Raw genomic sequence first — 24885 nt, 5'->3', positions numbered from 1 at the left:
GTATTTGAATTTGGGCAAGGTAGGGGTGGCAGGATGTCCTTGGACAAATAGAAATAGACTGAGGAGAAAGAACAAGCATATTCCTAATGGCCAGTGGGAGCTAGACTGAGAATAATTATTGGTCTGAGCTCAGGTGACAGTTAGGAACTCTGTCTGTTCCTGAGGCCTCAGGCTGATTGCCAAGGGTACAGGCAGATGATGTTCTCTATCATCTCAACGTGTCCAAGCAGCAGGGTCTCGGCTTCCCATATGAATGGTCAGTGTGTGCTTGGAGGTGTGCTGGACAGTATCACTCACCTGGATACCTTCCTTTGGAATCAAGCACCAATTGGCATATACCTTGCATCCATTTTTGGCAAGCTGGGAGATATTCTTGGTAATCCATAACTTCCCCAAGCTGCCAAGGTTTGGAAGGTACCTGGGGTGAAGGGGGCAGGGCTTGGAAAGAATCATGCCACAGCTACTGGGAAAGGGCATGTTCTGGGTAGAGGGATGCAATGAGCTCTTTATAACCAAACTCCAATGTGGTAAGGTAGATGAATCAATTATTCTGTCGGTGGGTGATACAACAGAGGTCCTTCATCCATCCAGTTAACGCCATGCTCTGCATGGTCTTTGCTGGTAAGTAGATATGAAGTACCCTAAATAGCTTCTAGAACTGGGCCACAAATTGGGGGTTGCCATAAAACCACCTTTAATGCTTTGAATAGACTATGAAGGGCATCTAGGGTGATATAAAAGTACTTAAGTGGATCTTCCATCCCTCCAAATTAATGGTGCAGATTTCTCAGTATTACAAGCTTCCCTGTGACTCGGGGTGGTCACACAATCTTAGTTATTCACTACTTTGCCCATTGCCTCTGTTTGTTGCAATTGGGGCTGATTGGCCACAATGTTTTCAGATTGAACAATTTTTAGAATGAGTCTACTTTTGTGCCTCCCAGAAATCTACCTTCTAGATTAGGGTATTTGCAGCCAGGCATGGTGGCTAATGCCTATAATCCCAGCACTTTGGGAGACTGAGGTGTGGTGGGATGAGCCTGTGGTCCTAGCTACTCAGGAGGCTGAGGTGGGAAGATCGCTGAAGTTCAGGAGGTTGAGGGTGCAGTGGGCTATAATTGTGCCACTGCACCCCAGCCTGGGTGACAGAGCAAGACCATGTCTCAAAAAACAAAAAACAAAACAAAAAAAAAAACAAACAGAAAAAATGACTCATGACTCCTGTCTAGGAGGTCAAATCAAATGTTAGGCATTAGTCTCTTAAAGGTGGATGGAACATTAAGATGTACTGAAATGGGCTGAAGTGTGTTTGGAAGGCTAATTTGCACTTATCATCTTCCCTGATACAAATAAATTGTCAGTGCTTTGGGAGGAAGTGGACAGAAGCATGAGCCCAGGAAAGCAGACCAATCCTCAAGGCATGTTTTCCATATGGAAGCAGTTCCTTTGGCTCTATGTCCAAAAATATCTTCCTTGAAGTGGTGCACTTGTTCAGAATTCTGAACGTGAGAAGTAGATGGGGCATGAGACAACAGCAGGACTTAGCGCTGGTTGCAGATTGCTGATGTAAAGTGGAGTACACGGAATTTTCTAGAGATAATAACAATAAAAATAGCTAGTGAATGTGCTTGGCACAACTCTATAATGTAGGTGCCATTATTATTTCCCAAAGAGGAAACAAGGGCAGAAAAGTTTAGTAATTTTCCCAAGTTACATAACTAGCATATGGTAGGGACATGAGTTTAACCCAAGTAGTTTGACTCCAGAGCCCATGTTCTTAACCACCATTGTAACATCATCAGGCTTCCCAGGAAAGACAAAGGACTAAGGGGAAACATAGACTGTTCAAACCAGCCTTTGATAGGCTCCCCTGTGTACAGCTCAGTGGGGGTCCTGTCAAGGGTGTCTGCTCACCTGGAGCAGCCTTGAGTTAGGTGGGTGACATGGTATCATTGCCTTGATCCACAGGCAGAACCCTGCCTCCCTCAGCTCTACTAAAATGTGTAATATCATTTCCTATGGCCAGAATGGGGGAGCAGAGGCCTGGAACTTGGTGGGTGACTGCCAGTGGATTAGATCAGTCCCAGTGGGGAAGACCAGTGCAGAAAGGCTAAACCCTTGTGGAAAAAGTGGCCTGTCTGCTGCGATACAGACACACTCACCCAGCTTAGCGGTGGGCCCACTCCTTAAGCTTAGAGTGTAGCTATGAATACGAGTACCTTCCCTTTCTAGTTTCATGTGGATAGGGGATGGAGTTGTGTTTTTATTGAGACAGGATCTCGATCTGTTGCCCAGGCTAGAGTGCAGTGACACAATCATAGCTCACGACAGCCTGGAACTCCTGGGCTCAGGTGATCCTCCTGCCTCAGCCTCCCGAGTAGTTGAGACTACAGGCATGTGCCACCACGCCTGGCTAATTAAAAAGAAATTTTTTTTTTTTTTGTAAAGAAGGGGTCTTACTATGTTGCCCAAGCTAGTCTAGAACTCCTGGGCTCAAATAATCTTCCCGCCTCGGCCTCACAAATTGCTTAGATTACAGACATGAGCCATCACATTGTGCCCCAAGGTACATTTCTCTAACTTCAGAAGGTTTATCCATTTGGAAAGGCAGAGGGGCTCAGAGGCTCTGGCCAATTCATTCTTGGCTGAACTGTGCCACTTATACTCCTGTTTGAAAAGCCAGAATGGGCTGGGGACAGTGGCTCATGCCTCTAATCCCAGCACTTCGGGAGGCTGAGGCGGGTGGATCACTTGAGGTCAGGAGTTCGAGACCAGTCTGGCCAACATGGCAAAACTCTGTCTCTACTAAAAATACAAAAATTAGCCGGGCGTTGTAGCACACGCCTGTAGTTCCAGCTACTCTGGAGGCTGAGGCAGGAGAGTCGGTTGAACCTGGGGGGCAGAGGTTGCAGTGAGCTGAGATTGAGCCACTGCACTCCACCCTGGGTCACAGAGTGAGACTGTCTCAAAAAAAAAAAAAAGAGAGAAGAAAAAAAAAAGCCAGAACAACAGTGCCCTCTGCTGTGGAGTCTAAGAATGGGATCTCCAGCTGTCTCCTAACAGGTGGTTCACCAAAGAGGCAGCTCAGTGAGGCAAGGAGACTAGGAGATTGAGCAGAGGACATTCCAGCCAGGCTTCCTCTAACAGAATCCAGGAAATGAGAATGTAAGTAAGACGAGTTCAGCTTTTACCAAAGACTCGAGGTTGAGCCTTTCTTTAAAGAAATTCATTTGGAATTGGAAATGAAAGCAACTCTGAGGACTCATTAGTGAATTTCTCAGGGAAGGGGAATGATAAGGGCAGCAGGGGAGCAAGCTGGAGTGAGGCCCTTTGGATGTGCACAGCTTGAAGGTCAGTGTGTCTGTGGCTAGAGGGCAGTCACTGGAGAGTCTGGCAAGGAGAGGTCATTTGTCTCAATTGTCTCAAGACAAGAACAGGCATAATCTTTCCCTACTACCCAAATCTCGCAGAGATTTTCTCTGCGACTCCGGTCAATGAACAGTGTTCTGGGTGCCTGGACTTGTGTTACGGTGAGAGCTAGGCTGACACAAGATTTTCATATAATAAGGCAAGGGAGTTGTCTCAAAGAAGGGCCAGATTAGAGGGAATTTTTCTAGAATAAAGAACAAGGCCCTCCTGGACTAAGAGGAGGGTCAGGTATGAAGCTAAGAATAAATAGGATGGCTGGGCACAGCGGCTCACGCCTGTAATCCCTGCACTTTGAGAGGCCAAGGCAGGGGGATCACCTGAGGTTGGTAGTTCGAGACTAGCCTGGCCAACATGATGAAACCCTGTCTCTACTAAAATACAAAAAATTAGCTGGGTGTGGTCACATGTGCCTGTAATCCCAGCTAGTCAGGAGGCTAAGGCAGGAGAATTGCTTGAACCCGGGAGGCAGAGGTTGCAGTGAGCTGAGATCTCCCCACTGCACTCCAGTCTGGGCAACAACAGCAAAACTCTGTCCCAAAAAAAAAAAAAAAAAAAAAAAAGAATAAATAGGAGAGCAGGGTTCAAAGCTGGTGTTGAGAGAGATTCAGCAAAGGAAAGGACTGATACAGGATTGTGCTTCCCTGGACAGGATGGAAGGGAAAGCTTGAGCACCCAAGAGCCCAGAGTAAAAGGTGAACGAACCCTGGAAGCTGAGCTGAATCTGCAGGATCAACCAGTATTAGAAAGAGGAAGAGTGAGCCTGGGAGGGACAGGAATCTCCCAACTGGTAGACATAAGAGTTCTGATCACTAGTCAGGGGTGCTGTTCTATGGGCAGTGAGTTGACCAGCCTCTTCCAGGGCCTAGATGAAATATCCTTTGAAGCCAGCCAGCGTCTTTTGTACCTCAAGGAATCTTATGGTTAAAAATATTGTTTTCCAGGTATCCTATCCTGGCAAGTATGTCTTGAGTAGTGGATAAAGATATTCTAGTCACAGGAAAGGTGTGTGTTCTATATGTAAACAGTAAACTTACATATGATTTATAACTTTTCCTCCATCATCTATTGTAAAGTTTTATGTGCTAGTTCTTAGGTATATTAGATACATTATTTTATTTAATGTCCATAATAAATATTTTTTTTTTTTGAGGCAGAGTCTGTTGCCTCAGGCTGGAGTGCAGCTCACTGCAACCTCCGCCTCCCAGGTTCAAGAGATTCTCATGCCTCGGCCTCCCAAGTAGCTGAGATTACAGGCACCCACTAACACATGCAGCTAATTTTTGTATTTTTAGTAGGAATGAGGTTTCACCATGTTGGCCAGGCTGGTCTTGAACTCCTGACCCCAGGTGATCTGGCTGTCTCGGCCTCCCAAAGTGTTAGGATTACAGGTATGAGTCACTGCACCCGGCCCCTCCACACTAAGTCTATAAGGCAGACATTATCGTCTCCATTTATAGGTGAGGAAACTGAGGCACTATGAATTTGCTTAGTGTGAGTTAGTTTCCTGAATTTGAACATCTTTGGATCCTTGATAAACTGAGTTTCTTTTTGTTTTTGAGTCAGCCTCACTCAGTCACTAGGCTGGAATGCACTGGTGCAATCATGGCTCACTGCAGTGTCAACCTCCTGGGTTCAAGTGATCCTCCCACCTCAGCCTCCCAAGTACCTGGGACTACAGGCATGTGCCAACACACCTGGCTAATTTTTTGTAGAGACAAGGTCCCAGTGTGTTGCCCAGGCTGGTCTCAAACCCCTGGGCTCAAGCGATCCTTTTGCCTCAGCCTCCCAAAGTGCTGGGATTACAGGTATGAGCCACTGCACCTGGCTTAAACTGAGTTTCTGAAGTCAAGGATAGACCAAAGTATGTTCCCCACACCCATTTTCCTCTTTGGTTTTTCTATTTTGATTCTTTATCAGGAGGAAAAGGTAGGAAGGAGGCAGGAACTAGCAGAATGTTTGATTACACGTGTTGACTCACCTCTGTGAGTTTTCATTATGACTATAATAAGGAAAGCTTGAGTGGGCCCTTTTGAGTTGAATGTTAATACACTCACAACTACTAGGAGGGAAAAAAAAAGTCTATCGTTATTCAAGGAAGAATTGTGAATGACTTAAAAATATCATGATAGTAAGAGTGTTAAGAATGAAAAGTGTGAATATTAATAGGTTCATTTTTATAGTTTCTGTTAAAGGCCTAGCTAAGGGACCAGGCAAGGAATGTGGCTGATTTGAACCACAGAGTGGTTGAAGTGCTAAAACCAGATGGACAGAAAGGTGTCAAGCAGTTTGAGTGAATGTATTAACAAGGTGAAATCAACCAGAAAGAAACTGGGACCAGGAACCATTCTGGAGACAAATGAGAGTCTTTCAAGACTGTTTAGCTTGTGGAAAAGGGTGAGTAGAGATTCAGGAACTGTGGGTTCCCTGAATTGATGGACATAGAATTTGGGATGAGAAAGACCAGGGTAAGCAAGGTAGATGTGGGCTTGCTAGGAGACGAAGAGAATGCTGTATTTTACCCATAATCTCCCTGCCCCACGTGAATTTCCCAAACCAGATCTGAGGTAATAGAAAATATGAGGCATGTTCCCCATGGTGGCCCATAAGCTCAAACCCTTCCCAGCTAACCACGTATTTCAAGCAACCTCAGCAGCACCAGGATTCAGAACCATCTGAGCTCTGTTGCACTTTTCTGCCCATATGTTAAATAACGTGAGAACTAAGAGTTTACCATTTAACTTAGCAATATGTGAGTCATTGGTAAATGGATACAGCAGGGTTTTGTTTTGTTTTGTTTTTTAGAGAGAGAGGGAGTCTCATTCTGTTGCTCAGGTTGGAGTGCAGTGGCGTGATTATAGCTCAATGCATCCTCAATCTCCTGGGTTCAAGCAATCTTATCTCCTCAGCATCCCTAATAACTGGGACTAAAGGTGCATGCCACCATCCCCAGCTAATTTTTTTTATTTTTAGTAGAGATGAGGTCTCACTCTGTTACCCAGGCTGGTCTAAAACTCCTAACTCAAGTGATTCTCCTGCCTCGGCCTCCCAAAATACTGGGATTACAGGCCTGGGCCACTGCACTCAGCCTGAAGCAGTTTTAATGGTGTGGTGATGGCAAGAGCCTGGGTTGGTGTGGGCTCAAGAGAGAATGGCAGAAGAACCAGAGACAGGCTGGGTACAATGGCTCACGCCTGTAATCCCAGCACTTTGGGAGGCCAAGGCAGGCGGATCACGAGGTCAGGAGATCGAGACCATCCTGGCTAACATGGTGAAACCCCTTCTTTACTAAAAATACAAAAAGTTAGCCAGGCATGGTGGCGGGCGCCTGTAGTCCCAGCTACTCGGGAGGCTGAGGCAGGAGAATGCGTGAACCCGGGAGGCGGAGCTTGCAGTGAGCCAAGATCACGCCACTGCACTCCAGGCTGGGCAACAGAGCAAGACTCCGTTGCAAAAATTAAGAAAAAAAAAAAATTTAAGAAGAACCAGCGACAGAAAAAACAGACAACTCTTTTTTTTTTTTTTTTTTTGAGACCGAGTTTCGCTCCTGTTGCCCAGGCTGCCGTGCAATGGCACGATCTTGGCTCACCAAAACCTCTGCCTCCCGGGTTCAAGCGATTCTCCTGCCTCAGCCCCCTGAGTAGCTGGGATTACAGGCATGTGCCACCATGCCTGGCTAATTTTGTATTTTTAGTAGAGCAGAGTTTCCCCATTTTGGTCAGGTTGGTCTTGAACTTCCAACCTCAGGTGATCTGCCCGCCTTGGCCTCCCAAAGTGTTGGGGTTACAGGCATGAGCCACCATGCCTGGCCCAAACAGATAACTCTTATGAGGAATTTTGCTCTACGGGAGCAGGGAAATAGGAAATGTGGGGTTTTAAGATGGAAGAAGAAATATATTTTTTTTGTGGGGAGGGAACTGAGTCTTGCTCTGTCGCCCAGACTGGAGTGCAGTGGCACGATCTTGTTCCACTGCAGCCTCCGCCTCCCAGGTTCAAGTGATTCTCCTGCCTCAGACTCCCAAGTAGCTGGCACTACAGGTGTGCACCACCACGCCTGGCTAATTTTTGTATTTTTAGTAGAATGGGTTTTCACCATGTTGGTCAGGTTGGTCTTGAACTCCTGGCCTCAAGTGATCCACCTGCCTCGGCCTCCCAAAGTTCTGGGATTACAGGTGTGAGCCACTGGGCTCAGCCAGAAGAGGAAATTATAGATGGACAAATTAATACAAGAGTGAGAAGAATTATTGGAGTGGTGTTTTGGAGAAGGCAAAAAGAAATGGGATCTGGTCAAAAGTGGAGGGGGTTTTTCTTAATAGGTGCGTGGGCCATTCATTCATGATAATAGGAGATATATGGGCACAGATGCAGGTAGATGGATAGATGTGGTTTGTGATAGCTTATGGCAATTATCTACCAATTGCTTCTGTTTTCTCTTTGAAATGGAAGGCAACTCATTATATGAGAATGAGGATGGGGGGAGGAGGTGTTGGAGGTTTGAAGAAACAGGAGAAGGTAGGAAAAGGCCTCCAGGAGATGAGGAGAGTGAATGGAACAAGGAAATGTAGTTTGACTTCTGGGCAGCGATAATCACCACAACAAGACCCACTAAGTTTGGTGATCATGGATTTAAAGCAAGGGCAATTGGCATGCCTTTTTTTTTTTTTCCCCTAGACTGCAAGTATAAACTTCTCTTTCCAGGAATTTTGATATAATCCGGATGGTAGTGGGGAGAGTAGGGTGGAAAAAGAAATGAGGGCAATAGCTTGAGGGGACCATGTGGCCAAGGGAGGTTTCTTCCCTTCCCCTGCCAGATGGAAGAGATTATAGCATATTTGTATACTGACGGAAATGATCTGGGAAGAAGGAGAATCCTGAGGGAGAAGGTGATAGTTTTAGGAGCAAAATCCTAGAGTAGATGAGAAGGGATGGGCTCCAGTACACAAATGGAATCAGTTCATTCATTGAACCAGAGGGAATGGAGTGGAATGTTAGATGTGATGATGGAAAGTCTTTGATTCCTTCTAATTTTCTTAGTGAAATAAGGAGCAAGGAAGTTAGCTCAGAGTGAGGATGGGAGAGGGGCTTTAGATCTCCAAGGAGGGGATGTGAAATAGTTGACTTGAGTATTGGGAGAGTGACTAGGGGAACATGATAGGATTGTCAGGCTGCCCTGAGTTCCCACTTGACATCTGTGGTTATGGTACTCGTCACTCTAGGAAGACTAAACATCCTAGATAAAAGCTAAATAAAGTCACCTTTGTCTCGACAGGTTTCTCTGGAGCACACTTTTCATGGCCTTATAATGAACTCCTAGAGGTCACCCTGTGTGTCTCACAGCTTGGCCATGTGGACACAGACTTCAACTCTGGGACAATTCAAGTGGCTTCAAGAAAGTACTAAGAATAGAAGAAAATTACTATTGAATGCAATTTTCAGGTGGAAGATTGAATGATATGGTTGAAGCCAAACTTGGCGGAGGGTAGCCAAGTTGCCTGAATGTCTTTGTGAAAAGGGATTGTGGCATCAGAAATACTATTCTATGGTTCCTTTTGTTATAAGGTCATGGATGATGGGCACAGTGCATAGCTATGTTAGGGTTTGCACTATTAAAAAGGGTGTCAGAACTGGCAGATGAATTTCAGGGCTGGGATGCAATGAAAGCAATCTGATCAAAGTGGGAGGTGAAGGTACCCTGCTACAGTTTTGGCTTTGAATTTTTTCTCGATTTTGAATCTGTTCTTATGAAGATGAAGCCCTAGGCTTAGCTCTATACATGACAAGCTTCTCATTCTTCAGGCTGTAGCTCAAACATTACTTCATTGAATTATCTGTCTAAAGAGGGCCTCTTGTTAGGCATGGTGGCTCATACCTGTAATCTCAGCATTTCGGGAGGCTGAGGCAGGAGGATCACTTGAGCCCAGTTTAAGACCAGCCTGGGCAACAAAAGGAGACGCTGCCTCTCAAAAAAAATGAAATAAAGTAAAAGTTAAAAAAACAAAATAAAATAAAGCTGCCTCTCCAAGTTACTCTTCATTATGGCATCTTCAAACTCAGTTGTCCATAAGGGCCAGGCAGATAATGCTTATGAGTCAAGCAAGCTGGGTAAGAAACCTGTACCATCTGAAGGGGAAGCTGCTACTTTATTCTACCTGTTTGTTGTCATTTATAGCCACAGTTTAGGGCCAGTGTGGCCAAATCTAATTTTTTTTTTTTTTTTTTTTTTTTTTTTTGAGACGGAGTCTTACTTTGTCGCCCAGGCTAAAGTGCAGGGGCACAATGTCGGCTCACTGCAACCTCTGCCTCCCAGGTTCAAGTGATTCTCCTGCCTCAGTCTCCCGAGTAGCTGGGATTACAGGCATGCACCACCATGCCCAGCTAATTTTTGTGTTTTTAGTAGAGACAGGTTTCGCCATGTTGGCCAGGCTGGTCTTAAACTCCTGACCTCAGATGATCCACCCGCCTTGGCCTCCCAAAGTGCTTGGATTACAGGTGTAAGCCATTGTGCCCGGCTCCCAAATCTAATTTTTAAAGAGAAGTCAGAAATGTTGGTTTTACATGAAATCTCTGGATTTGTAGATGTTGGTCTACATTTTTTTTTTACAAAGCACTCTGCAAACTGAGCATGGCATCAGGCTACATCTGGCATCCAGGCCAGCACTTTAGGACTTCTGTTCTATTGCATTGCCCCTTTATTTTCTCCCCAGCACTCGGCACAATTTGTATCTTGTTTATTTATTTACTAGTTTTATTGTCTGTGTTAATCACTGTTATATTTCTAGTGTCTTACACAGTGGCTGGCACAATCAATTCCCAATAAATAAATATTTGATGTTGGATTAGAGGGGGAGTCTGGCTTGGTGCTTTACTTAGAAGCTTTTTATATATTCTCAATATTACTGCATACATGATTTATACATATGAACATGTAAGTATGTGTGCGTTTATATATGTGTGTATATGTGCATGTAGATATACACCCATCTATATACGACAAATATTTTCACTCAGTCTCTCTCTTGATTTTAAGTTTATGATGTCTTTTGATACACAATTAAATTATTTTTTAGTAAAAATTGTCAATATTTTCTTTTAGGCTTCTGGGCTTAATGTCTAATAAAGAAAGATGTGCAAAATCCTGCTAAGAATATACAAATATTCTATGTTTTCTTATAATATTTCCGTAGTTTTATTTATTGAACTCTCTAATTCATCTGAAATTGATTGATTGATTGAGATAAAGTCTCGCTCTGCCACCCAGGCTGGGAGGTGCAATCTTGGCTCACTGCAATATCCGCCTCCTGGGTTCAAGTGATTCTCTGGCCTCAGCCTCCCAAGTAGCTGGGCTATAGGCAAGCACCACGAAGCCCAGCTAATTTTTTTGTATTTTTAGTAGAGACGGGGTTTCACCATGTTGGTCAGGCTGGTCTCGAACTCCTGACCTTGTCAAATGATCCGCCTGCCTCAGCCTCGGGAATTTATTTTTGTGTATGATGTGAGGCGGGAGGTGTGTATTATGCTGAGAAACATCTTTTTATTCTTTCTTTTTTTTTTTTTTTTTTTGAGATGGAGTCTCGCACCGTCCCCCAGGCTGCAGTGCAGCAGTGGTGCGATCTCAGCTCACTGCAAGCTCCGCCTCCCGGGTTCAAGCCATTCTCCTGCCTCAGCACCGCCCCACCCCCCACCGCCAGTAGCTGGGACTACAGGCGCCTGCCACCACGCCCAGCTAATTTTTTTGTATTTTTAGTAGAGATGGGGTTTCACCGAGTTAGCCAGGATGGTATCGATCTCCTGACCTCGCGCTCCGCCCGCTTTGGCCTCCCAAAGTGCTGGGATTACAGGTGTGAGCCACCAGGCCTGGCCCCACCTTTTTATTCTTAATTTACAAAGGATTACAACCTCTGCCTCCAGGGCTCAAGCAATTCTTGTGCCTTAGCCTCCTGAGTAGCTAGGATTACAGGCCTGTGCCCCACACCAGGTTAATTTTTGTATTTTTTGTAGAGATGAGGTTCACCATGTTGCCCAGGCTGGCCTCAAATTCCTGGGCTCAAGCAATCCACCAGTCTTGGCCTCTCAAAATGCCACGCCCGGCGTAGCAGTGGCTTTTTTTTTTTTTTTTTGAGACGGAGTCTCGCTCTGTCGCCCAGGTTGGAGTGCAGTGGCCCGATCTCAGCTCACTGCAAGCTCCACCTCCCGGGTTTATGCCATTCTCCTGCCTCAGCCTCCCGAGTAGCTGGGACTACAGGCGCCCGCCACCTCGCCTGGCTAGTTTTTTGTATTTTTTTTTTTTTTTTTTTTTTTTTTGAGACGGAGTCTTGCTCTGTAGCCCGGGCTGGAGTGCAGTGGCCGGATCTCAGCTCACTGCAAGCTCCGCCTCCCGGGTTTAGGCCATTCTCCTGCCTCAGCCTCCGGAGTAGCTGGGACTACAGGCGCCCGCCACCTCGCCCGGCTAGTTTTTTTTTGTATTTTTAGTAGAGATGGGGTTTCACGGTGTTAGCCAGGATGGTCTCGATCTCCTGACCTCGTGATCCGCCCGACTCGGCCTCCCAAAGTGCTGGGATTACAGGCTTGAGCCTCCGCGCCCGGCCGTTTTTTGTATTTTTTTTTAGTAGAGACGGGGTTTCACCGTGTTAGCCAGGGTGGTCTCGATTTCCTGACCTCGTGATCCGCCCATCTCGGCCTCCCAAAGTGCTGGGATTACAGGCTTGAGCCACCGCGCCCGGCCGGCAGTGGCTTTTATAAAAATGAAGCTGAGGCCGGGCATGGTGGCTAACGCCTGTAATCCCAGCACCTTGGGAGGCCAAGTCGGGCAGATCACAAGGTCAGGAGTTCAAGACCAGTCTGACTAACATGGAGAAACCCCACCTCTACTAAAAATACAAAAATTAGCCTGGAGTGGAGGCACAGGCCTGTAATCCTAGCTGCTCGGGAGGCTAAGGCACAAGAATTGCTTGAGCCCTGGAGGCAGAGCTTATAATCCTTTGTAAATTAAGAATAAAAAGATGGGGCCAGGCATGGCGGCACAAGTCTGTAATCCCAGCTACTCGGGAGGCTGAGGCAGGAGGATCACCTGAACCTGGGAGGTGGAGGTTGCATTGAGCGGAGATCGTGCCACTGCACTCCAGCCTGGCAACAAGAGCGAAACTCCATCTAAAAAAAAAATAAAAACAAAAATAAAATAAATAAAAGCCACAGCCCTTTTTCTCCACACATATTGTCCATCAGTTCAAATATTTGGATAACAGGTGGCAGGTGCCTGTTATCCCAGCTACTCGGGAGGCTGAGGCAGGAGAATCGCTTGAACCCGGGAGGCAGAGGTTGCAGTGAGCGGAGATTGTGCCATTGCACTCCAGCCTCGGCAACAGAGCAAGACTCTGTCTCAAAAAACAAAACAAACAAACAAACAAAAAACAGAAAAAAAAGAAAAGGAAAGGAAAATGAAGCTGAATGTTTTGGAAAAACTCAAAAAAGGTGGGTCATTTAAAAGCTGGGGGCTAGGTGAGGTGGCTCATGCCTGTAATATGTGCTTCGGGGGGCCCAGGCAGAAGGATTGCTTGAGGCCAGGGGCTCGAGACCAACCTGGGCAACAAGTGAGACCCTGTGTCTACAAAAAATTTTTTTTTAATTGTAGTAAACTTTGAGTTAAAATGGATTGGAGTTAGAAAATCACAATTTTGCAATTATTACAGAAATAACAGATTCACACAAAACCATCAATCGATACTAAAATTAGTGGGTGAAAATTTGATGAAGAATAGGATAGTTGACTAGGTGCAATGGCTCATGCCTGTAATTCCACCACTTAGGGAGGTTGGGGCGGGAGAATCGCTTGAGCTCAGAAATTTGAGAATAGCCTGGGCAACATAGCCCAGGTCTAGTAGACCTTCTACTAGAAATAAAAACAATTGGCTGTGTGTGGTGGTGGGCATCTGTAGTCCCAGCTACTTGGGAGGTTGAGGTTGGAGAATTGCTTGTCTGGGAGGTCAAGGCTGTGGTGAGCTGTGATTGTGCCACTGCACTCAAGCCTAAGCAACAGAGTGACACCTTGTCAAAAAAAAAAAATAATAATAATAAAGAATAGGATACTTACATTTTTCCAAAGAATCTTACCAGAAATTATTGGTTACAAAAGAAGAATGGTAACTTGGCTGGGCGCGGTGGCTCAAGCCTGTAATCCCAGCACTTTGGGAGGCCGAGACGGGCGGATCACGAGGTCAGGAGATCGAGACCATCCTGGCTAACACGGTGAAACCCCGTCTCTACTAAAAAAAAAAAATACAAAAAACTAGCCGGGCGCGGTGGCGGGCGCCTGTAGTCCCAACTACTCGGGAGGCTGAGGCAGGAGAATGGCGTGAACCTGGGAGGTGGAGCTTGCAGTGAGCTGAGATCCGGCCACTGCACTCCAGCCTGGGCGGCAGAGCAAGACTCCGTCTCAAAAAAAAAAAAAAAAAAAAAAAGAAGAATGGTAACTTGACAGTGAAGAAAACCAACAATTACACCTTAAGTGGTCAAAGTTCACATTACCAGTAATGGGACAAAATGACATCATGAGCCTCCCGATATGATGTACTGAGGACATAATGTCACTTATTCCTGCCAAAGATGTTTAAACTCAATCTAATCATGAGAAACATCAGAAAAATCCAAATTATGAAATATTCTACACAATGTCTTGCCTATACTATTACAAAAATGTCAATATTAGCCAGGCGTGGTGACTCATGCCTCTAATCCCAGCACTTTGGGAAGCAGAGGTGGGTGGATCACCTGAGGTTGGGAGTTCGAGACCAGCCTGAGCAACATGGAGAAACCCCATCTCTACTAAAAATGCAAAATTAGTTGGGCCAGGTGGCGCATGCCTGTAATTCCAGCTACTTGGGAGGCTAAGGCAGGAGAATCGCTTGAACCTGGACGGCGGAGATTGCGGTGAGCCTCTGCACTCCAGCCTGGGCAACAAGAGCAAAACTCCGTCTCAAAAAAAAAGGCAGTATCATGAAACGAAGGTGAAGGAACTATTCCAGATTAAAGGAGACTAAAGAGACATGCTCGGCCGGGCGCGGTGGCTCAAGCCTGTAATCCCAGCACTTTGGGAGGCCGAGACGGGCGGATCACGAGGTCAGGAGATGGAGACCATCCTGGCTGACACGGTGAAACCCCGTCTCTACTAAAAAAAAAAAATACAAAAACTTAGCCGGGCGAGGTGGCGGGCGCCTGTAGTCCCAGCTACTCGGGAGGCTGAGGCAGGAGAATGGCGTAAACCCGGGAGGCGGAGCTTGCAGTGAGCTGAGATCCGGCCAGTGCACTCCAGCCTGGGCGACAGAGCGAGACTCCGTCTCAAAAAAAAAAAAAAAAAAAAAAAAAAAAAAGAGACAGCTCACTAAATGCAATGGTTGATCCTTAACTGGACCCTGGAAGGAAAAATTTTGCTCCAAAAGACATTAATGGACAGTCTGGGCAACATAGCGAGACCTCATCTCTTTTATTTTTAATTTTTAAGATGGAGTCTCTGTCACCCAGGCTGGAGTGCAATGGCGTGATCTTGGCTCACGGCAACCTCCATCTCCCAGGTTCAAGCAATCCTCCCACCTCATTCTCCTGAGTAGCTAGCATTAGAGGCACCTGCCACCATGCCTGACTAATTTTCGTATTTTTAGCAGAGACTAGGTTTCACCATGTTGGCCAGGCTGGGACCTCCTCTCTTAAAAAAAAAAAAAAAAAAAAAAAGTTGCCCAGGTGTGATGGCTCATGCCTATAATTCCAGCACTTTGGGAGTCTGAGGTGGGAGAATCACTTGAGCCCAGGAGCTCAAGGCTGCAGTAAACCGTGATCACCTCACTGCACTGAAGCCTGGGAGACGGAGTAAGATCCTGTCTAAAAAAAAAAAAAAAAAAAAAAAGGCGGGGCGCAGTGGCTCACGCCTGTAATTGCAGCACTTTGGGAGGCCAAGGTGTGCAGATCACGAGGTCAGGAGATAGAGACCATCCTGGCTAAAACAGTGAAACTCCGTCTGTACTAAAAATACAAAAAAATTAGCTGGGCGTGCTGGCGGGCCCCTGTAGTCCCAGCTACTCCGGAGGCTGAGGCAGGAGAATGGCCTGAACCCGGGAGGCAGAACTTGCGGTGAGCTAAGATCACGCCACTGCACTCCAGCCTCGGCGACAGTGAGACACCATCTCAAAAAAAAAAAAAAGACATTTATGAAACAATTGGCAAAACTGAAAAATGCACTGTAGGTAATTATGTAACAGCATTGTATCAGTGTTAAGATTTGCTGAATTTGATACCTATACGGTGAGTTGTTGTTGGGAGATATAAGCTTATTTATTTAGACGGGAAGAGATATAATATGAGCAACTTATTCTCAACTATCTGAGATAAAGTAGATATTATACTAGAGACAAAGCAAAAAACAGAGTGGCAAAATTAACAATGAGTTAACTTAGGTAAAGGGTGTAGAGAAATTCTTTCTACAAGTCTTACACATTTTCTATAATTTTGAAGTTACATTAGCAAGAAAAGTTTTTAAAAATGGTAGATTGACCTTATTGGCTTTATTTCCTTTTCCTCCCAAATTTGCTAAAATGACATTGTCATCATCATAATCACAATAATATTAATCTTCAAGGGCAAAAACAGTGGGCAAGGATATAAGAGCATATGAGATATTTCAGGAGAAATACCTTTTGGAAAATGCAAAGTGGACAGAAGAGTGGTAATTAACCTAACACAGTAAATAATGTTGTTACCTAAGTTTCTGTAGCGGAGAATACATCTAGAATTGAGCTAATTCATCTGAAAGGCCCAAAACTTAGAATGTAATGGGTACCATAGATGGTAGGAGTAGGGAATAGGCTTGAGAACAGGAAGGGAGTCACTGAAACTGTCAGAGCATCTGGCTAAACCAGGCAAACTACCCTGCCCTGAAAACGGAATGTAAGATTTCTCTAGAGGACCTGAATCTAGGAGGCCCTGCAGCCCTGGACAGGATTCACTGTGAAGACTGGTAATATAGTTTGGATTTATGTCCCTACCCAAACCTCCTATGGAATTGTAATCTCCAGTGTTGGAGGAGGGACCTGGTGGAAGGTGATTAGATCATGGGGTCGGATTTCCCCCTTGCTGTTCTCGTGATAGTGAGTGAGTTCTCACAAGATCTAGTTGTTTGAAAGTGTATAGCACCAACCACCCACCCCTTCTCTCTTCTCTTTTTCTCCTACTCCAGCCACGTAGAACATGCCTGCTTCCCCTTCGCCTTCCACCACGATTGTAAGTTTCCTGAGGCTTCCCCTGCCATGCTTCTTGTACAGCTTGTAGAACGGAGACAATTAAATCTCTCTCTTTTTTTTATAATTACTCAGTCTCAGGTAATTCTTTAAAGCAATGTGAGAACCGACTAATATAGCTGGCACAGGTGTAGGACAGAAAATCTGGTGATTAAGTTAAAAAAGTCAGGATCCTCAAAATCAAGACCCTCAATACCTTCTTCTGTCCTAGCCCCAGCATGCTAATAGATAAGCATATAACCAATACCCAGAGAAGGAATAATAAGATTCTTCCCCAGAGAAATTATAGAGAGCCAGAGGAAAGCTCTGGAATGAAGCCCATAATGGACAACTCCCTCCATCAGTTTCTAGTTAGCTTTTTTTGTTTGTTTCTTACTCTTAAATCAGAATGGAAAGCCAAGGATCACTAGTTATCTGAGGAGAGTAATCACTGAGAAAAACAAGATACCAAAATAAACTCATAGGAAAAAGGGCTCAGAGGGAAAAAGAGTCGATGCAAGGAAGAGAACTTCAAATAAAAGTATATATTCATGGACAAAAGAGAAAATATAAAAAAGGAAAATCAGAGGACCAAAAATGGTCCTTGGAAATTAAAATACAATATAATAACCAAGATAAAATGTTCTTATCTACTGCATGAAGAAAACAAAAGCAGAAAAAAAAAAAGTTCTGATATGAGGGTGTGCTGGTTTTCACATATTTCCACAAATCCTTTGATAAACCTCCCCTCAAGAAGTAGAGCTTCCGCTTCCCTTGGGTATGGGCTGGATTTAGTAATTCTCTTCTAACAAATAGAAAAGGTAAAGTGACAGTCACTTCTGAGACTAAGTCATAAAAATGCATTTTGGCTCCCTTCCTTCTTTCTGATCACTTGCTCTGAAGAAAGTTAAGTGCTATACAAGAATATTCAAACCACTTATGGAGAGGCCCATATGGCGAGAAACTGGGGTGTCTTGTCAATACCCACAGAGAAACTGAGGTCACCAGATATCCTGGAAATGGCTCCTTCAGCTCCCACCCAATCTCCAACTATTATATGGCTACAGCCCCTGCTGACATCCTGTCTGCAACCATGTGAGAGATCCTGAGCCAGAATTATCTAGATAAGTTGCTTCTGGATTAACAGAAACTGTAAAATAATATTTGCTGTTATAAGCCTGCATATTTTAGGGTAATATGTTATACAGCAATAGCTAATTAACACGAGGTTGCAAGATAAAATTAAGGAAGCCTTCCAAAGAATAAATAGTAATAATAATGATGATGATAAAGAAAATTAAGCCAGACATGGTGGCTCACACCTGTAATCCCAGCACTTTGGGAGGCCAAAGTGGGCAGATTGCTTGAGCTTAGGAGTTCCAGATCATCCTGGGCAACACAGGGAGACTCCATTTCTACTAAAAAATACAAAAATTAGCCAGGCATGGTAGCCTGCACCTGTAGTCCCAGCTACTCAGGGAGGCTGAGCTGGGAGCATCGCTTGAGCCTGGGAGGTTGAGGCTGCAGTAAGCCATGACTGTTCTACTGCACTCCAGCCTGGGTGACAGAGCAAGACCCTGTCTCAAAAATAGTAATTAATAATAATAATAATAGCAAGATTAATGTTAGAAGAGCAATTTGGGAGACTTTATAACTGACAAATGGTAGTTTGAAAAAGAAGAAAGAAAACAATAAATTAAAAATTAAAATAAAATTTCTCAGAAATGGAAAGCATAAATTTCCAGAATGAAAGAGCTCATGGAGTGTTCAAAACAATGAATGAGAAAAGACTTACAATAAATTCCATCATTTTGAAATATCAGAATACTACAGAACAAAAAGAAAATCAAAAGTTTCCAGAGGCCGGGCGAAGTGGCTCACGCCTGTAATCCTAGCACTTTGGGAGGCTGAGGCAAGCGGATTGCTTGATTGCAGGAGTTTGAGACCAGCATGGGCAACATGGCAAGACCCCATCTCTACAAAAAATATAAAAAATTAGCCAGGCATGGTGGTGTGTGCCTGTAGTTCCAGGTACTAAGGAGGCTGAGGTGGGAGGATCGCTTGAGCACAGGAAGCAGAGATTGAGCACAGTGAGCCAAAATTGTGCCACTGCACTTCAGCATGGGTGACCCTATCTCAGGAAAAAAAAAAAAAAAAACTTCCAGAAAGAAAGAAATTAGTTACATACAAAGGAATGTAACTGGAAGCTAGAGGACAATAAAAACAGCTTCAAAATTTTCAGAAAATGATTTTCAACCTAGAATTTCCTATATTGAAAAACTATCAATCAAGTGTGAGGGTATAGAATAAAGCCATTCTGGACTCATAAATATACCTCCTATGCATTCTTATAAAAATTCTTGGCATATTGCAGGAAAGGGAGGGAGTAAGCCAAGAAAAAAAACATGGGATCCAGGAAACAGTGAATACTACCTTGGAGAGAGGCAAAAGCAAGTCCCAGGACAATAGTTATGCAACAGGCTTTGAGAATGAACAGTCTAGACTACAGTAGGATAGGCAGTTTGGGAAAAAATGGAACTGACAGATTGCTGTGTTTTGAACTAGTCTCGAACTCCTAACCTCAGGTAATCCACCCGCCTTGGCCTCCGAAAGTGCTGGGATTACAGGCGTGAGCCACGGTGCCCGGCCTGAGCCTCAGTTTTCTTACTGATAAAAAGGGAACAGTAATACCTACCTCACAGGAATGTTAGAGTATTAAATGAAATTAAGCATGTAGCATGCTTAGTACAGTGCCTGCTATACTGCATAATAAGTAGTTGTTTATTATAAAGTGCCGGAGCCAACAAAAGCATGGATTAATTAGAAACTGGCAAGTTGAAGTCCGTATTTTGAGAGAGTAACTGGAGGGTGTAAAATTGGGGTGGAGGGGAAGTGAGCAGGGAGTAGAGATGGCATATTTGATGTTCAATCTTCCCTCTAACCTTACATTCCACGGGTTTGGCCAAGCCTCCTGCCTTTGATTTTCTGCCACCAGAATGAGAAAACTTAGATAGCAGATGATATCAGGATACTTCTCTATCATCCCACAGAGGGCTCTGGTTTTTATAAAGTAAAATCTTCCACTTTGTCTAGCCTATAAAGAAATGATGCCCAGGCCTCTTTGGATCAGTATTAAGTCTTGTTCAACAGTGCTTAAGTAGCTAACTGGGTAGGACAACTGGTCGGCTGTATACTCAGTTTTTTCATGGTGAGGGAATTCTATCTAGCAGGAGTAGGTAGGATTGGAGCAGCCAGGAGAGACTTAGTCTTGGTCTGGAAAAGGGGAAATTTGTAGGTTTCCCAAAGAGTTTGTTTTTCTGAAAGAGGGTAGAGAAGAGCTCCTCTTTATTTGGAGATAAAAACAGTCCCATGGCATAATGCTGGGACCCAGTTGGGGTAGGAAGGGGAAGAACTGGTATAAGGATATTAAGGAGTCTCTAAGGTCCATCAGGGGTACCCTTTGTACAAATCTTACCTGGAAGCTGGATAGTAAAACAGAACTTCTTTGATAGAATTGCAGAGGACAGACAGTGACCAGTGGAGGCCTACAATCTTTTTTTTTTTTTTCATACAGAGTCTTGCTCTGTCAGCCAGGCTGGAGTGCAATGACGCGATCTCGGCTCACAGCAACCTCTGCCTCCCTGGTTCCAGTGATTCTCCTGCCTCAGCCTCCCGAGTAGCTGGGATTACAGGCACATGCCACTACGCCCAGCTAATTTTTGTATTTTTAGTAGAGACGGGGTTTCACTATGTTGGTTAGGCTGCTCTTGAACTCCTGATCTCATGATCTGCCCGCCTCGGCCTCTCAAAGTGCTGGGATTACAGGCGTCAGCCACCATGCCCAGCCCACAATCTTAACTTTGTGCTTTTATACTTTCCCAGTCCCTTTTCCCCCACCCCAATACAACTTTTGCTTCAGCACTCACCTAAACTTAATTTCCTTCACATGTGTCCCCCATTCTACCTGGAATACCCTTCTCCTTCATATCTGTGCTTTTAAACAATTCATCTTTTTTTTTTTTTTTTTTTTTGAGATGGAGTCTCGCTCTGTTGCCAGGCTGAAGTGCAGTGGTGCAATTTCGGCTCACTGCAACCTCTGCCTCCCGGGTTCAAGCGATTCTCCTGCCTCAGCCTCCCAGGTAGCTGGGATTACAGGCGTGTGCCACCATGCCCAGCTAATTTTTTTTTGTATTTTTAGTAGAAACGGGGTTTCATCATGTTGGCCAGGATGGTCTCGATCTCTTGACTTCATGATTTGCCCGCTTCAGCCTCTCAAAGTGCTGGGATTACAGGCGTGAGCCGCTGCGCCCGGCAACAATTCATCTTTTGAGATGAAATCAATTGTTATATCTCCTGTAAAGCCTCCCCTAGCTTCCTGTTTTATAGTTATTCAAATTTACTTATTCATCCATTCACCCTACAAGTATTTATGAAACCTCTATTATGTGTGAGGCATGGCTAGGCATTTTGAATCTAATATAGATCTGCTCACTGCCTACTAAAAATTCAATGACTCTCTATAAAGTTAAAATGCTTAGCATGGCTAACAGCATCTTCAATTATCTGGCCCCTTCCTAGTTTTCAATGACTGCCTCCCAGCACCTCTCCATTTTACCCTTTATCTCTACCCATGAACTTGGAATTCACTTAATATGGTTCTCTCTTAGGTCTCTGCTTCTTCGTCTGTGCTATATCCCCTTCTTTGTAGTGAACTCCAATCTTCCTTTAACACCGGGTTCTGGAAGCATTTCCTGTGTGAAGTCTTCTCTGAAGGATTCCCCCATCCTCCACCCCCTGTTCTTATTCCAGATCCAATAGTATCAGGTACTTCCTTCTTAGTGGCTCTAGAACATTCCATATTTAATGTAATCATACAACATATTGCAATTTTTGTTTGCATACTTATCTTTCTCATCAGATAGTCACTTTACAGCAGAGGTCTTAACCTTAGTCACCAACATAATCCCTGGAACATAAAGCCTGGTGCTTAACAAATGTTGGTTAAATGAGCAAATGAATGACTAAGAATATACTTATTTGGTTGAACAAATTGTGTGTCTTTTTTTTTTTGAGATGGTTTTGCTCTGTTGCCCAGGCTGGAGTACAGTGGTGTGATCATGGCTCACTTCATCCTAGACCTCCTGCGCTCAAGTGATTCTCCTACTTCAGCCTCCCAAGTAGCTAGGACCACAGGCATGCACTACCACACCCAGCTAATTTGTGTAACTTTTCATAGAGATATGGTCTCACTATGTTGCCCAAGCTGGTCTCGAACTCCTGGACTCAAGCAATCCTCCTGCCTTAGCCTGCCAAAGTGCTGGGATTGCATGTGAGCCACCACACCTGGCCCAAATTGTGTGTCTTAATAAGGATATTAAATGACAGGAGAGCAAATCTGAAAGGACATTGTCCCTATTCCACAATTTTTTTTTTTTTTGAGACAGAGTCTCGCTCTGTCACCCAGGTTGGAGGGCAATGGCACGACCTCAGCTCACTGCAACCTCCACCTCCTGGGTTCAAGCGGTTCTCCTGCCTCAGCCTCCTGAGTAGCTGGGATTACAGGCACGCGCCACCATGCCCAGCTAATTTTTGTATTTTTAGTAGAGATGGACTTTCACCATGTTGGCCAGGCTGGTCTTGAACTCCTGACCTCAGGTGAGCCACCCACCTCGGCCTCCCAAAGTGCTGGGATTACAGGTGTGAGCCACCACGCCCGGCCCTATTCCACAATTTTAACTAGTGTAACTGTTGGTCTTGGAGGATAAATCTCTAACCCCAGGTAGGAAAATAAATAGCTAGGAAGTGGCCATGAAGCGTCTAGGAAAAGAAGTGGCCCTTCTAACCCTCTACCCTATATTCCCCTTACTTGTTTCTTCAGTTGCATTCCTTTTCTTGCTCCGAAAGGAATTTTGATATCCCAATAGATACAAGTTGAAGAAGGCCATCTCAGATCCTCCCTGTCCTCTTCTGGAATGTCCAGGTTGGGGCACTGGACTCTGTGTCTGGTAACCATGGTAATGTCCTAAGAATTACCACAACTGACACTCCCTTTGTCTAATGAGGCACAGGATTTATAGGTTCACAGTGGAGCTGGAGTGGGAGTGGGCTAAATAACTTCAGGAAAATGGAGGAATCAATTGTCAGTATACCTTTTTTTTTTTTTTTTTTTTGAGACAGAGTCTCACTCTGTTGCCCAGGCTGGAGTACAGTGGCACAGTCTTGGCTCACTGCAAGCTCTGCCTCCCAGGTTCACGCCATTCTCCTGCCTTAGCCTCCTGAGTAGCTGGGACTACAGGCGCCTGCCACCATGCCCTGCTAATTTTTTGTATTTTTAGTAGACACTGGGTTTTACCGTGTTAGCCAGGATGGTCTTGGTCTCCTGACCTCGTGATCCACCCACCTCAGCCTCCCAAAGTGCTGGGATTACAGGAGTGAGCCACCGTGCCTGGCCTGTCAGTATACCTTTTCTTGACCTAGTCTTCCACTGTAAGCTTCAGAAGGCAGTGAGTAGAAAGAGCACTGACCTGGGCTCATATCTTAGTTATGCCATATTCTAGGTGTCTGACTTTGAATAGATTAACTAAGCCTCCATTTTTAATTTTAAATTAAAAAAAAATGGCAATGACAGTATCTGATAGTTATGAGAATCAAATGAGATAATACATGCATATTTCCTTAGAACAGTGTTCAGCACATAATGGAAACTTAAATCTTTTTTTTTTTTTTTTTTTTTTTAAGAGTCTCCCTCATTGCCCAGGCTGGAGTGCAATGGCGTTGTCTCGGCTCACTGCAACCTCTGCCTCCCGGGTTTCAAGAGATTCTCATGCCTCAGCCTTCCAAGTAGCTGGGATTACAGGGGCATGCCACCACACCTGGCTAATTTTTATATTTTTAGTAGAGACAGAGTTGACCAGTCTGGTCTTGGATTGCTGACCTCAAGTGCTCTGCCCTCCTTGGCCTCCCAAAGTGCTGTGACTACAGGTGTGAGTCACCACGCCCTGCCAGTATTTAAATGTTAATAGTTATCCAGTCTTATATTCAGGAAAAAAAAGAAATCTGAATAGGATACTTTCAATGAGTCTTTGTTTCAGCAGTGGTGTGCCAATCCATAGTGAATTTTGAAAGCCTGTTAAATTTTCATTAATTTTGTGAAGTGATTATTGAACAAGGCATTATTAAAAGTTACATTAACTAAACTTACAATTGAATAAGTTATATTAAAAATAAAGGTAGTACACCAGGCGTGGTGTCTCACACCTGTAATCCCACCACTTTGGAAGGCCGAGACAGATGGATCTTTTGAGCTCACAAGTTTGAAATCAGGCTGGGCAAACCCCGTCTCTACAAAAAAATAAAACCTACAGAAATTAGTCGGGTGTGGTACGTGAATGTAGTCCCAGCTACTTGGGAGGCTGAGGTGGGAGGATGGCTTGAGCCTGTGTGGTGGAGGTTGCAGTGAGCTGAGATTGTGCCATTGCACTCCAGACTGGCGATAGAGCCAGATCTTGTCATAAAATAAAATAAAATAAAAGTAGTAAATATTAACAACTCATCTCTTCCTGATTATTTTACTCTTATCTGTGCTCTTGAATTTACTTCCACTGCATCTGGATATTCCACTCTTTTTTCATTCATTTTTCTCTTTGCTTTTCAGTTTGGGAAGTTTCCTATTTCAAGCTCACTGATTTTCTTCCTTTGTCAGGTTCAGTCTACTGATGAGCCCACCAAAGGCATTCTTCATTTCTGTTACAGTATTTTTTTTATTTCTAGCATTTCCTTTTGATTCTTTAGAATTTTCATCTCTTTGCTTACATTACCCTTTGTTCTTGAATGTTGTCCTCTTTTTCCATTAGTGTCCTTAACATATTAATAGTTATTTAAAAATCTCAGTCTGATAATTCCAAAATTTCTGCCATATGTGAGTCTGGTTCTGATGCTTGATTTGTCTTTTTTGAGATGGAGTCTCACTCTGTCACCCACGCTGGAGTGTAGGGGCACGATCTCAGCTCACTGCAACCTCCGCCTCCTGGGTTCAAGCAATTCTTTTGCCTCAGCCCCCTGAGTAGCTGGGATTACAGGTGCCCACCACCTTGCCTAGCTAATTTTTATATTTTTAGTAGAGACGGGGTTTTGCCATGTTGGCCAGGCTGGTCTCAAACTCCTGACCTCAGGTGATCCGCCCACCTCAGCCTCCCAAAAT

The 24885-nt window shown here is 44.5% G+C and overlaps 1 protein-coding gene across 1 annotated transcript in view; it reads right to left on the bottom strand.

Moving 5' to 3' along the window:
• The window catches only part of SPMIP11 (sperm microtubule inner protein 11), a 32707-nt gene extending 10062 nt beyond the window's left edge, over positions 1-22645 (bottom strand). Inside the window, exon 1 of the mRNA XM_005570719.4 lies at positions 22552-22645. Coding sequence (XP_005570776.2) covers positions 22552-22630 — 79 coding nt within the window. The 5' untranslated portion in view covers positions 22631-22645. The remainder of the gene's footprint in view (positions 1-22551) is intronic.
• Between the last annotated feature and the right edge of the window lie 2240 nt (positions 22646-24885).

Source organism: Macaca fascicularis, chromosome 11, assembly GCF_037993035.2.
Source record: "Macaca fascicularis isolate 582-1 chromosome 11, T2T-MFA8v1.1".
Lineage (NCBI taxonomy): Eukaryota > Metazoa > Chordata > Mammalia > Primates > Cercopithecidae > Macaca > Macaca fascicularis.
This window is presented reverse-complemented; position numbering and strand designations above follow the sequence as displayed.